At 37.1% G+C, this 10,640-nt stretch overlaps 1 protein-coding gene across 1 annotated transcript; it reads left to right on the forward strand.

Moving 5' to 3' along the window:
• Window positions 1-1,542: 1,542 nt before the first annotated feature.
• LOC113183216 (disintegrin and metalloproteinase domain-containing protein 25-like) lies at window positions 1,543-3,645 on the forward strand. Its single transcript, XM_026389473.2, has one exon. It carries the CDS (start codon window positions 1,543-1,545, stop codon window positions 3,643-3,645), a length of 2,103 nt encoding a protein of 700 aa, XP_026245258.2.
• The last annotated feature ends 6,995 nt before the right edge of the window (window positions 3,646-10,640 follow it).

A 10,640-nucleotide genomic window follows, 5' to 3' on the forward strand; every position in this document is an offset into this window, starting at 1 on the left:
AGATCCCTTGTTGTAGATTCCACATTCCTCTGCTGCTGCTGTTGTTCTTTCTCCCCCAACTAGTGTGGTGGATATTATTTTTTTAATGATGTCAAGAAAACTATGGATACTCTCAAAAGGACAAGAAAAACAGGCATTTTATATGGAAATTATTGAATTTTCAATCTAACAGATTCTTAATATATCTTTGCTAGAAACACTATAAATTTATGTTCCACCTCATTAACCTGTATCATCCTTTGATGTTTCCCAGGTGTGCTGTGCAGTATGTGCATATTCTGCAGCATCATTCCTACTTTGCTTGATAACAAAGCAACAAATCAGTATTATCAGCCAGGAACTGTACTTTTATCAGATTTCTCATTTGCACTCATTCATCATAGGATATTTGTACTATCAAATTATTGTTTAAACTGTATTTTTGTATGTATTGTCATTTCTGAGACAAATTCATTGGAAGGTTGATCTTGGAGCTGGTTTCCTCCACATCCTGAAATGCCAGGGATTTTAATGCCTTTGTTCTGGTACAACATCACCTACCCAGGAGCTTTCCTCCATCCTCTCAGGGTTCATTGATTTTCTTTGCATTTCTGAAGGTACTTTATTTTACTTTTAGTAACTTCCCTTTTCCAATTGTTACTCTTCTAGCTAGTTTGATATCCTTTTCTTTTAATAGGGCCAGAGACTTTGAAAAATATTATTTTTTGTATGAGTATAATCACATATAAACACCTTTGAGTGAAATCTATCAACCCAAGTTATTCCCCCTTACAATTCCACAATTTCTTGTTTTAATGCCTGAAAGTATCCATTAAAATCAGACTATAATACTTTTGAAGGACAATTGATGATTTGACATTGAAATCTGACAGGACTGGAGGAAAACCCAACAAATCACAATTATTTGCATGGAAGTCTGTATTAAGGACCATGGAGAAAACTAACATATGTGAGAATTGTTTTACATAAGTAACCTGTGTAACCTGTGTAAATAGTCATTCAAAATAGGAAGAAAAATCTATTGTTCTTATTCAAAATCAATATGTATAAATCAATACTCCCTCACCAGAACAAGGTATATATTCACTTTTTCATTCAGACTCTTGTTTTAAATATTTATTGTGAAATATTCTATGTATTCATGTATTTAGAGAACAGTTCATGAACCCACGTGTTCTACATCCGGGTCTGCCAACTACCAACCTGTAGCCGGTTGTCATTCTTTTCAACTCCACCGTCTGATTCTGCCTCAACAAAGTTAAAGAGCAAATCCAGTACACAATATCTAGTCATGCCCTAACCTAAACACGAATGCATATGAACCCATACCCTGCTGTTCTCCTCCATCTTGGCCTGTTGATAATTTACCCACTCCATCTTTGCCCTTCTTTTCATTTTTTCTTTTAGTTGTGTTGTTCTAATGGATTGACTCTGAAGGAGACATCCCACTAAAGGTCAGTGCTGCTTGCAACCAAGTCAAAGGAAGGAGACAGGACAATAGAATCTCCTTCTCTGCCCTTTTGCCTCTAGTCAAAAACCATGATGGCTGTGGGTGAGGCCCGCGGGCATATGAGGATCACTGTCCTACAGCTCTGCCTGAGCATCTTGCTCTTCCTTTCTGGATGGGCCCAGATTGGACACTCTCAACACCATAGTCCCCCAGAAGTAGTGATACCCTTGAGAATAAATGGCACCAGTAGAGCCATGAGACCCCCAAACTGGATCTCCTACAGTCTTCACTTTGGAGGCAAGAAACACATTGTCCACATGAAGGCCAAGAAACTTCTGGTGTCCAAACCCTTCTCTGTGTTCACCTACACAAAGCAGGGTGCTCTGCTCGAGGACCACCCTTTTGTCCAGAGTGACTGCTACTATGATGGCTATGTGGAAGGGGACCCAGAATCCCTGGTTGCTCTTAGCACCTGTTTGGGGGGCTTTCGAGGAACACTAGAGATCCATGACAATGTTTATGAAATCAAACCCAAAAGACTTTCTACCACATTTGAACATCTGCTTTATAAGAAGGACAGAGAGAAGACACAATTCCCACCCATGAGATGTGGACTAACAGAAGAACTAGCACGACAACTGAAGCTCCAAAGGCGTGATAATTCCATTCTGAGGCAAAGTGGTTATGAAGGCTGGTGGACCCACACATGGTATCTTGAAGCAGTTTTTGTTGTAGATTATGAGCAATACCTTTATAAGAAAAGTAATGTCTCACTTGTGATAGAGGAATTATTTGTCATTAGCAATACTGTACATTCCCTTTTATGTAAAGTGGACGTTGAATTGAGTTTACATGGAATTGAAGTCTGGAATGAAAAGAACATTTTTGAAGTGAGTAACAACATATATACTGTCCTGCAGCACTTTTGCAGCTGGAAGAAAGATAGTCTTGATCCTCGCCTAAAAAATGACCTTGCACATTTTTTGGCAAAACAAGATTTTGAAATACATCTTGGTTTAGCCTATGTGGGAAGTGTATGTGATGTTGGTATGCAATGTGGAGTGAATCGTGCCCTGGGAGATAATTTACATGAATTTGCACTTACCATAACACATGAGATGGGTCATAATCTGGGTATGTTGCATGATGAACCTGAATGTATATGCGGGGATCCTATTTGCATCATGTATCCAGAAAAATCAAATGGCATTAAATTCAGCAACTGCAGTTATGCTGAAATGTGGGAAACTTTTCCATATATGAACTGTTTGCGCAGTGCACCAAAACAAGAAGACATCTTGAAGTGGACTGGCTGTGGGAATGATGTGGTTGAAGAAGGAGAGGAGTGTGACTGTGGATCCCCAACTTTGTGTTCAAACCATCCATGTTGTTCGGAAAACTGCACTCTGAAAAATGGGGCTGAATGTGCTTCTGGGCTTTGTTGCGAAGACTGCCTTCTCTTGCCACCAGGTAAAGTGTGTAGAGAAACTGCCAGTGAGTGTGATCTTCCAGAGTGGTGCAATGGTACCTCACCTGAGTGTCCAGAGGATGTGTATGTGCAGGATGGGGTCCGTTGCATGGACAGTGGCTACTGCCATGAGAAGAGATGCAATGCACGTGACGAACAGTGCAGACAGATCTTTGGCAAAGAATCCAGGAGTGCACAGGAGAGTTGCTACACAGAAATGAACAGCCGAGGTGACCGCTTTGGTAACTGTGGTCTCGTTGGTGAAAACTATGTGAGGTGTAATAAGTCAGATTTCCTCTGTGGAAGAGTTCAGTGTGAGAATGTGAAAGAAATTCCCTCTTTGAGAGGTCACACTACTGTGCATTGGATTGACTTCAATGGTGTGACCTGCTGGGGTACTGACTATCATTTTGGGATGACCATACCAGATATTGGTGATGTGAAAGATGGCACAGAGTGTGGTAATGGACAAGTGTGCATACACCGGAAGTGTGTGTCTATGTCATTGTGGGCAAGTGATTGTTCACCAGAGACCTGTGCTATGAAAGGGATCTGCAACAACAAACACCACTGCCATTGTGACCCTAACTGGGAGCCCCCGAACTGCACAGAAAAAGGCTATGGAGGGAGTGTTGACAGTGGCCCACCCCCTGGGAAAAGAGTAAAAGAATGGATGGAGAAGAGGAAGGGACCTTTTTTTTATTTCCATTTTTGGTTTTGTTTATGAGTTTGTTACTTTTGCTTATAAAGATGCATCAAGCACCACCCAGGAAAAAAAAAAGAAACATGTGAAACCTTCACCTGAGAAGAAAGAGATGGGTAAAAAAACTTCACCTGCAAAGCAACAGCAGGGTGCTCAAACCTCACCTTAACCTAAGGCAGAAGAACTCAATGTTTAAACTTTACCTGAGACAGAAGACCAAAATTTTGCATTTTTCAGAAAATAATCCCAATCCTTGATGAAATTTCCACTGCATTAACTTTTAATATATTGGTGGTAGAAATGTTATTGCAAATGTTAAAAACTACTGCATAAAGTTCCAGAGAACTTCAGTATCATAAACATTCATTGTTTAATATATGTAATTCCTAGCACATTCCCACCTCTCATTATTTCAGCAATTTTAGTGTTTTTTTAAAAAAAAAATTCTTTATTTTAACTGTACTGGGGATTGAATTTAGAGCCTTGCACCAACTAGGCAAGCGTTCACCCACCAAATATTTTTCATGGAAATAGTTGTAGTTCTTGAGCAAACACCAATTGCATTGATGGATCGAGTGTGTGTGTGTGATTGTGTGTATGTACTATTCATCTCACAATTCCAAACCCATTCCCTTTTCACTCTGCTCTGTGAAATGGAAAGAGGAAACTCACAAATCACACCTTTTTGCAGTCCTCCCTAGGAGTTTCAGCCCTTAGGGGAGCCAAAGGGAGACTGGATACTTGTGAGAACTGCTTAAAATTTTCATCAGATATACAAAATTACTTAATTGGAAGACAAGTCAGTGGAAAAGGGCCCATAGTGAAGCATATAAAAAGAGACCATGAAAATAAGAAGGTAACAAGAGTGTGGAATATGTGAAAAATTACACAATTCCTATTATTGAAGTGCAGAGCAAGGGAAAAGAAAATTTCATCCAAATAATGTTCAAAGGGCTGTTTTCAATATTTATAAATTGAAGCACAATTTTATCCCACTATTCCATACTGGATTATATATTTTGCAAGAGATTTATTAGTTTTGCTTCTCTATTTCTTCAGATTTTGTCATCTCTATCTTCAACTTTGCCAATATTTTTTTCTCCTTATTCAAATCTTCTCCTGATCTCCTCTATGATTTTTGAAAAATTTGGTGATTATACTTTCCATTTCAGGAATTTCCATTTGGTTCTTTGATATAATTTATCTCCTTATTGATATTCAGAGTGGTATTTGTATAACCTATTTTTGGTCAGAAGTTATACTCAATCCCCTTGAGCCGTGATGAATTCACTTATTACATCTGCTTTTCTGTTGAGGGTTTAGGGGTTTTGACATGCTCTATCATGCTATCTACATAGAGATTATCTTCTTTCTTCCCAGTGTGGATTGTTTTATTACTATTTTTTGTTTAGTTGCACAGCAAAAGTGCTACTTTTCTTCCTAGCACTAACTGAAGAAGTGTAAAAAGTTAGACAACCTTGTCTTATTTTTGATCCTCCAGGAAAAGCATTCTTTCTTTCATAATTGAGTATAACAGCTCTCAGCTGAGCCCAGTTTGCAGAGCTGCTGTGTGTCCTTGCCACTTCATCATCCTGGTGAAAAAGCCTGATCCACATGTAACCTCTTTGCCCAAAACATGCTGCACAATGACACCTTGAGAGCCTGTCCACCCCATGTTCTACAAAGCAGCCTGATGGCCTGCACTAGCAACTCAGATTACTTGGCACTTGAGAATTAACCATATGGTTTTGTCAATCCTCCTTCTTTCTTCTCCAGAAATCTACAGGGTGGCCTGCACTCAAATGCCATAGCCCACCCAATCCCAGGAAGTAGTTACATGGTCCTTCCTAACCTCCTGAGGCCTGCAAACCTGGTCCAGCCTACACCCTTGAGCCATAGAAGTTGCAGAGTAGATTAGTCTACTGTCTTGTGGCCCCAGTAAATAATTTGAGTGATCCATCCCAACTACCCACATCCTAGGAGTCCTTTCCTGAATGGCTGACCTGTCACTGACCCACAAAGGTACCTTAAACCTTTAAGACACAGAAAAGAACCATTCTTTGTACCACTGGTGCAGTCCAGCCACCCTATAGCACTTAGACACTAACAGATACCCTGTTCCTACTGTCAAGAGTACCATGCCATGCATGCCAAGGCCAATGGAAGAATCCTATTTCCCATACAGCCTTCAGATTTTATAGGTGCTCTGCCTATCTTGACATGCCAACCAACTGTACCTTGTCTGCTTGGACCTGCCAGAGTAGCCCCACCATTCTGTGACCTGCTGAAACTGAGAGATATCCCACAATTGCAACTTCATGTACCACAATCAGAGCTGGTAGTGAACCCACTGTACCTAAGAAAGCTGCACTCTAGCTAAATGAACAATCCCTCAATCCTGTCTAGCCTTACTCACCAAGACATTCATGGGTGCATCATTGGTCTTGATTAGAACTGAAGAAACTACATTCCCAACATTAATCAAAGCCATCATCAGCCTACCCAAACAACATCCTAGGACACATTACCACATAAAGTCTTTTGCTATGAAAGCCATCTCATAAATAGCAAAGGCAATTGATTTATCAGATGTACTGATATCAACATAAGGACATAGGAAGCATTAAATAGCAGAGAAACATGACATCTCTAAAGGAACACAATATCTGTCTACCAGTGGTGCCAAAAGAAAATGAAACCAACAAATTGCCTGAGAAAGAATTCAAAATAATGATTTTAAACAAAATCAATGAGATACAAGAGAATATAGGGTCACATTTCAATGAATTCAGGAAAGCAACATGTGATATGAATGAGAAATTCAGCAAAGGGTAATAATCATGATTAAGAAACAATTAGAGGGGCTGGGGTTGTGTCTCAGCGATAGAGCGCTCACCTAGCACGTATGAGGCCCTGGGTTCTATCCTCAGCGCCACATAAAAACAAATAAACAAAGATTAAAAAAAAAAGAAAAATTAGAAAGAACTCTTGGAGCTGAAACCTCAATGAATGAAGTAAAAAAAAATGCAAGTGAGATTCTCAATAACCACAGAATAGGTCAAGCAGAAGACAAATTTCTGAACTTGAAAACAGGACTTTTGAAATAACTCAGTCTCTCTCTCTTCTTTAACTTACCACCCACATAAGTATGAAGAAGGAAAAATTAAAAAGAATATAGAAAGCCTTAGATACTTGTGAGATTCCATTAAGAATTAAAACATTCATAGTATAGAGAATCCAGTAGAAAAAGACAGGAGAGGTATAGTAAAATTTTTTATTGAAATGCTAGCTGAAAACTTCCCAAATCTTGGGAAAGATGCGGATAACCTCACATATGAAGCTTAAAGGACCCAATTAAAATTCAGCCAAATCAATTACTCTCTGAGACAAGTGTAGTCAAATATTTTAAGTCCAAGGCATAGAATTCTAAAAATGACAATAGAAAAGCATCAAAGCACATACACAAAAGTCTCTATTTTACTAGCAGCAAATTTCTCAGTAGATATCTTTTAAGACAGGAGAGATTGGGACAATATCTTTGAAACCCTAAAAGTAAAAACCAAATAAAACAAAAGCCTGCCAATCAAGAGTACGGAAAGTGAAATAAAATCTTTCCAAGACAAGCAAAAATTGAGGCAAATCATCATCACTAGGCCAGCCTTACAATAAATGCATCAAAATTACATCAAAATAAAAGGATAATAACTACTTTCAAGAAAATGTAAGAAAGTATAAAACAATAGTAGTTCAGATAAACAGAAAACAAAAAAATGACCAATCCTTATCAATACAGAAATCAACAAAGCACAAAGAACAAGAGAGGAAGGAAAGAACCAAAGAATATACAAAACAACCACAAAATTAACAAAACAACAGGATTAAGTTCTTACCTAGCAATAACAAGTTGGAACGTAAATGGGTAACATTCTCTACTTAAAAGATTGATACAGGTTGAACAGGGAAAACAAAGACTCAGCAATATGCTGCCTATAAGAAATATACTTCGCTGGTAATGACACACAGTGACTTAAAATGAAAGAATGGACAAAAATATTCCATGGAAGCAGAAACCAAAAACAAGAGCAGCAGTAGCTATTCTTATATAGCACAAACATTTTTACCTGCAAACAGGCAATGTCATGGGGCTTACTTTGAGAATCATTTGGCAAATGATACAGTAGAGAAATTTGGGGTCTGTTTGTTAGTTTTTCTATTCTTGTGTTACAGTCTTGGTGAAAGACATTTTAAATCCCAGATCATCTTTTCATGAAGATGAAATACTGTACTGGGCAAAGCTAGGATTTGCATTGGTTTTAGGTTTCTATGAGCATAGTATGACCAATGCACAGGAGTAACACTGAGCTTCAACCATACAAATCTCAGGTTTCCCTTGTCCTGTACACCTTGGGTTGTCACTTGCCCCCTTTCTTCTTGGGAGTAATAATAGAAGCATCACATTAAAATAACCTTAAATTGGGGGAGGCAGCACATGCCTGTAGTACCAGCCACATAGGAGGCTGAGGTAGGAAGATCACTTGAGCCCACAAGTTTGAGAACAACTGAGGTAGCACAGTTATATGCCATCTTAAAAAGTCATAAATCAGCAAAATAAAAATAATGAAAATAATCCAAAAGTGTTACTTAATACAAGCTCAGAAATAGCCTCTTACCTTGTTTATGTAGGTACATACTTAAAAAGAGTGTTCAAATGTTGTAGATTTTGTTTTGTCATAAGGGAAATTTAATGGACCATAAAAAATTGTGTGCAGAGTATTTTCATTTTTAATCACAATTTGTGGACATTTATTCTTTTTGTATTCAATCACAAATGATCTATTATTTTAAAATAATAAACCAAGAATGATATATTAATTAATAAAGTAATATCTTAAAATACTCTACTTCTGTATATTTATAATTAACAAACCAACACATAGCATAAAGAAAACTCCAACAAATATTTGTTGTGACAAAATGTCTGAAAATTTAGTTTGCACACCAAGTAGTGAAGAATATTTGAGCCATTTTTTATTAGATTAGCGATCCTATCACCCACAGTCCCTGGGGCTGTGTTTATCACAAAACTTTGTCAAAGACTTGCAGAAGGCCATGAAAACTCTCACAGTAACAAAAGAAAAAGTGCCACAATCCCTCTGATGAAACTATTTAAGGAACAACCATGAAATAATACTTTTCAGTATAAAGTTATTGCTAAAGTTGGACAATAAAACAAAATAGAAATATTTTAATTATACTGCTTAGGCTGGGCAAGAGGCATATGCCTATAATCCTAGCAATTCAGGAGGTTGAGGAAGAGAATGGCAAGTAAAGGCCAGCCTGCCACAGTTTTTTTAGAGATAAAAATATATCTTGATGTTAATGAAGGAGTTATCTACACAGAGGCTATTTTTTGTTTTTAGCAAAAATATGTAAGTTGAACCAAATTATTACTGTGTAACAAATTATAATCAAACTTCAATATTCTACATCATATTAAAAGTAAATCAAGAGGGAAATACATAATGTTCATCTGCATTTTTGTTCTTTTATTATAAAGCACCATATCAGCTGTGTGAAAATTAAACTGAGGTATATTTTGATTCTCACACAAAATGGATATTGGTCAAAAAGAAAACATTATAATTAAGAGAAAATAACAATAATTTCTTTTATTTCCTATCTCATCATTTTAAATTTTTTTAAAATAAAAAAAGGAATGTGAATATAGATCAGTGGTAAAGTGTCTCTGAGTTCAGTTTCTTGTACCAAAAAGAAAAAAACAAATTTCATTCCTTAAAGAAAATAAATCATCCTTCAAATATGTCAACCAACATGACAAATCAGCTATGAAGTTTAAGACAAATGCTCAAAGAGGAAACTGTATTAACTCCTCAAATCCCTTTTAATGACACTTGTGAATGGTATATATTACAAAAACATTGTATCTTTCCTTGGTTTTAGGTTAAGTAGAGAGCATGGAAGGCAAAGGAAGAGCATTTCTTATAAGAATGAACATTGCTCAGGATGGTGCTGTTAAGATACCTATGGCCTCCTCATTGCAGAAAAGCTCTTATTTAATATAACAAAATAATTTTTTTCAACACTGGAAATTATCAGTGCTTTTTTTGGTTGACACTGTATAACTTAGTCGGATTGTATTAGACACCATCTTGTATCAAATATATGCACAATTAAGCTCCAGAATCATACTTGGTATTATAAGACTAGATACATATAAGATGTAAGACCAGCTAAAGAATGAAGAGCAGATTCATCCTCTATCTCATGCTGAATACGGGTCATAAACACACTGAGTAAAAGAGTAGATATGGGTATAATTGTACTCTTTGAATTCTCTCTCTCTCTCTCTCTCTCTCTCTCTCTCTCTCTCTCTCGGGTTCCATTTAAATTAAATGAGCAAAAGGTACAATACTTTTTTTTAAACATCATCATCATTTACTGTTCAGAGAGAGTTCTTACAAAAATATTGATATGTGGACTGGGGATGTGGCTTAAGCGGTAGTATGCTCGCCTGGCATGTGCAGAGCGCTGGGTTCAATCCTCAGCACCACATAAAAATAAAGATGTTGTGTCCACCAAAAACTAAAAAATAAATATTAAAAAATTCTCTCTCTCTCTTTTCTCTAAAAAATATTGATATGTTACTTTTAAGGACATAAATGTTTTCTAAAGAAAACCAAACAGCTTGAGTAAATGCTTTGCATGGTCATTTTCCTACTGAGATAAACAGATCATCTTCTCTCCCATATGTACTTGGCACAATGTCCTGTCATAGACCTGCAATTCACCAGACACCTTACATTCCCAAGACAGTGCTAATTGACACAGATTCTGGAATGTTGCTTTGAGAAATTCAGTAATGCCATATCTATAAACCATAATGACAGTCTCAAATGCATTCCAATGATATCAAGAAAAGTGGGCTGGAGGTCTGAGCAATTTGGCAACAGACTCTACTTCCATGAAATAATACTTATAGAAGATTGTTGGAAGAAGTT

Source organism: Urocitellus parryii, chromosome 14 (assembly GCF_045843805.1).
Source record: "Urocitellus parryii isolate mUroPar1 chromosome 14, mUroPar1.hap1, whole genome shotgun sequence".
In the NCBI taxonomy this organism is placed as follows: Eukaryota; Metazoa; Chordata; class Mammalia; order Rodentia; family Sciuridae; genus Urocitellus; species Urocitellus parryii.

What these genes read in the sequence shown, in the direction of transcription:
- LOC113183216 (XM_026389473.2), top strand. Translation starts at nt 1,543, where the DNA reads ATGGCTGTGGGTGAGGCCCGCGGGCATATGAGGATCACTGTCCTACAG.